Consider the following 3930-nt stretch of genomic DNA (forward strand, 5'->3'; position numbering starts at 1 on the left):
TGCTCCAGCAATGGAGTAATCATTGTCATCCTCAGGCATATATCTCTGATCGGGGCCACTACCGCCTTGCGGCTCAGGGCGTCGGCCACTATGTTTGCCTTGCCCGGATGGGAAAGGATCTCATCGTCATAACCCTTTACCACGTCTAACCACCGACGATGCTGCATGTTCAGATTAGACTGATCCATGAGGTACCTCAAACTCTTGTGATCAGTGTAGATGGTACAACGGACCCCATAGAGATAATGCCGCCAAATCTTGAGGGCGAACACCAATGCCCCCAGCTCTAAATCGTTTGTTGGATAGTTAGCCTCATGAGGCTTCAACTGTCTTGAGGCATAAGCTATCACATGCCCTCGCTGCATCAACACTGCTCCCAAACTTGTGATCGAAGTGTCACAGTAGACTACAAAGTCATCCACTCCCTCTGGCAAGGTAAGAATCGGAGCCTCGCACAATCACCGTTTGAGGGTCTCAAATGTTGCATGTTGCTCAAACACCCAACGAAACACCATCGACTTCTTGGTCAGTCGGGTGAGCAGAACTACTATCTTCGAGAAATCCTGGATAAATCTCCTGTAATACCCTGCCAAACCCAGGAAGCTCCGAATCTTAAATGGAGACCTCGGGACCTCCCACTGCATCAAAGCCTCAATCTTGGGCAGATCTACCAATATACCCTTTTGGTTGACAATGTGCCCTAGGAACTGCACCTCGCGCAACCAGAACTCGCACTTGGAGAACTTTGCGAAAAGTCTCTCCCTCCTCAAGGTCTCAAGCACCTCCCTCAAGTGCTCTTCATGCTGCTCCTGAGTCTTGGAATACACCAAGGGGGTGTTTGGTACAGGGAAATAAAAGTAGAGAAAAGGAATTAATTCCTTTTCCCATGTTTGGTTAATAAAAAAAATAAGGAATTGGGAAATAAATCAATTCCTTTTCCATCCAAATAATTCTCTATTTTTAAAAGAGAAAAGGGGAGAAATAGGATCGCTACTCATATCGTGCGTGGGTAGAGAATCAAAAAAAAAAAAAAAACGGAGAATTCATCGTGTCCCCCATTCGATCCCCGGTCCATGCAATTTCTGAATTTTTTCAACGATTGCTACTGGATATCATGGAATCGGCCCACGTAAGTGATCATAAGAATTCTCGTTTGCCCTACATATTCCTTGCTCCTCTCTGTTTTCGAAACTTCCAAGTCACGGCTTCACTTTTCTTGGTCGATTTTGGCATCATCGATCCTCTTCTAGTTGAAGGTATGAGTTCATGTTTCTTTCTTATTCTACTTGTTGGTTGATTCTGTGTTAATTTGCTATGAATTTTGATTTTGAACTGCAATTCAAGAATATGTTAATCTTGCTAGGAGTTGTTTCTTTTTACATGTTTGAATCTTCTTATGTTGAAATCGATCTTGGTGGTTAAATCATGTAGATAAGTGTTCAATGATGATCAATTACTATTTGTTCATTGTTTATGATTGAGTTGAATGAACAAAAGCAATTTTTTTTTTTTACAATTTCAGATTTTTTTGATTTTTTTCTCCAATTTGAACCATCATAAAAGCTTCATACCAGATCGGATTGATGCGATTTTTTTTCCAGATTGCACTCCTCTGTCTTGTCTATGTTTTAGTATCAAACAACAGCTTAATTGGTTATGTTTTGGTTGATTTATACAGCCCCAAACAGGGGCTGTTATGATGCATAATAATTCTGCACTTTTTATAAATTTTGACAAACTTTGAACCCTCATAAAAGATTCATGCCTAATTGGAATGGTGCGATTTTTTTTCCAGATTGCATTCCTCTGTCTTGTCTACGTTTTAGTATCAAAAAACAGCTTAATTGGTTATGTTTTAATTGAGTTATACAGCCCCAAACAGGGGCTGTTATGATTGTTGCATAATAATTCTGCACTTTTTATAAATTTTGACAAACTTTGAACCCTCATAAAAGATTCATGCCTAATCGGAATGATGCGATTTTTTTTCCAGATTGCATTCCTCTGTCTTGTCTACGTTTTGGTATCAAAAAACAGCTTAATTGGTTATGTTTTAGTTGAGTTATACAGCCCCAAACAGGGGTTGTTATGATTGCTGCCTAATAATTCTGCACTTTTATAAATTTTGACAAACTTTGAACCCTCATAAAAGCTTCATACCTGATCGGAATGATGCGATTTTTTTTTCCAAATTGCACTCCTCTGTCTTGTCTACGTTTTAGTATCAAACAACATCTTAATTGGTAATGTTTTGGTTGAGTTATACAGCCCCAAACAGGGGATGTTATGATTGTTGCATAATAATTGTGCAGTTTATATAAATTTTGTCAAACTTTGAACCATCATAAAAGCTTCATACCTGATCGGAATGATGCGATTTTTTTTTTCCAAATTGCACTCCTCTGTCTTGTCTATGTTGTAGCATCAAACAACATCTTAATTGGTTATGTTTTTGTTGAGTTATACAGCTCCAAACAGGGGATGTTATGATTGTTTTATTATATTTTGTATTCATTGTGGTATGATAATATTATGTTTAATGTTAGGATTGTAAAAAGTTTTGTATGCATGGCTGGATGAAACAAACACACATGGACTACTGAAGAAGATGCAAAGTTAATTGAAGCATTGTTGGAGTTACATGTATCCGGAAAGTATGGTGGTGCCGATAACGGATTCAAACCCGGTTATTTAAAGGTAGTGCAACAACTACTAGATGTAAGTCTTCCTAACTCGGGTTTGAAAGCAGAGCCTCATATTAAATCGAGGATGAAGACATGGAAAAACAATTTCAACATCGTGCACGACATGGTATACGGAACAAACACGAGTGGATTCGGCTGGGATACGGATAAATGTTGTGTTACCGCCGATGCTGAAGTTTGGGATGAGTACATAAAGGTACTATAATGATTATGTTTGTAGTATTTTTTGTGTTATTAAAACGTATTGTAAATGAGTAGTAACCAATTAATTTTGTGCCATTCTAGTAGAGTCATAAAGGTGCTGCATGTTTTCGCGATAAACCATTTCCCCAATTCGATAATCTATGTAAAATCTTCGGTAAGGATAGAGCTACTGGTCTTGGAGCTACTGATCTTGGAGAAGATGTGACTGAAGAGACACAAAGAAGCTCACATGTTGATGTGGAAGGGTTGGAAGATATTGTTGAAGAGACGCAACAAATTGCTCGTGGCAATAGTAAACGCAAAAGGCCTCCAACAGATGACACCGAAAGCTCTTATAAGGAAGCTGCAAAAGAAATGAAAGAGACTTTCAAGGAGGTTGGTGAAAAACTCAATGAAACAATATACAATATAGGAATGCACGAAAATAAAGAAGCATGTGATATGATAGATAAAGTTATCGAAGATATACAACACATGCCAAATATCAATGTCAAACAGCGAATTAAGGCGATTGACATGTTTAGCAAAGATCAATTTCGTGCCCGGGCATTTTTTAAGATGACAGAAGAAGAAAAGATTTGTTATATGGAAATGATTGGGGATGGCTCAATATCATGATTAGGTTATTTTAAGTTATGTTTTTTTTTTTGTTTTTACGAATATTGAAGTTGACTCTTTGCACATTCTGTATTAGACATAGTTATGTTTTTTTAGTTGTTCGGAATATTGAATTATATTTTTTGCATATGCTACATTGGATATAGTTTTTGAATAGTATGATTGTCATATTTCTTTAAAATCTATTTGTATGTTATTCTTTCATATTAGAAATATGTTTTCCAATACAAGATATATAAAAAATAATATTAATTAATTAGAAAATAAATTACTTAGTAACAATTAATATTAAAATAAAAAAAAATAAAATACATAAAAGATGTATATTTTGATTAATTAAGATATACATCATAATGCATTTTTATAAAAGAATGTTGTTTGAAAATGAATAAACAAGGTAAAA

At 36.3% G+C, this 3930-nt stretch overlaps 1 protein-coding gene across 1 annotated transcript; it reads left to right on the top strand.

Moving 5' to 3' along the window:
- Positions 1-2586: 2586 nt before the first annotated feature.
- On the top strand, positions 2587-3527 carry LOC145067176 (uncharacterized; the record flags this gene model as incomplete). The annotated part of the gene is made up of 2 exons (XM_079014372.1): positions 2587-2901; positions 2994-3527. Coding segments are annotated over 2 exons (849 nt in total), but the record flags the coding sequence as incomplete, so codon positions are not given.
- Between the last annotated feature and the right edge of the window lie 403 nt (positions 3528-3930).

The sequence above is a fragment of the Lactuca serriola genome, chromosome 8 (genome assembly GCF_051521515.1).
Source record: "Lactuca serriola cultivar US96UC23 chromosome 8, Lser_US96UC23_V15, whole genome shotgun sequence".
NCBI lineage: Eukaryota > Viridiplantae > Streptophyta > Magnoliopsida > Asterales > Asteraceae > Lactuca > Lactuca serriola.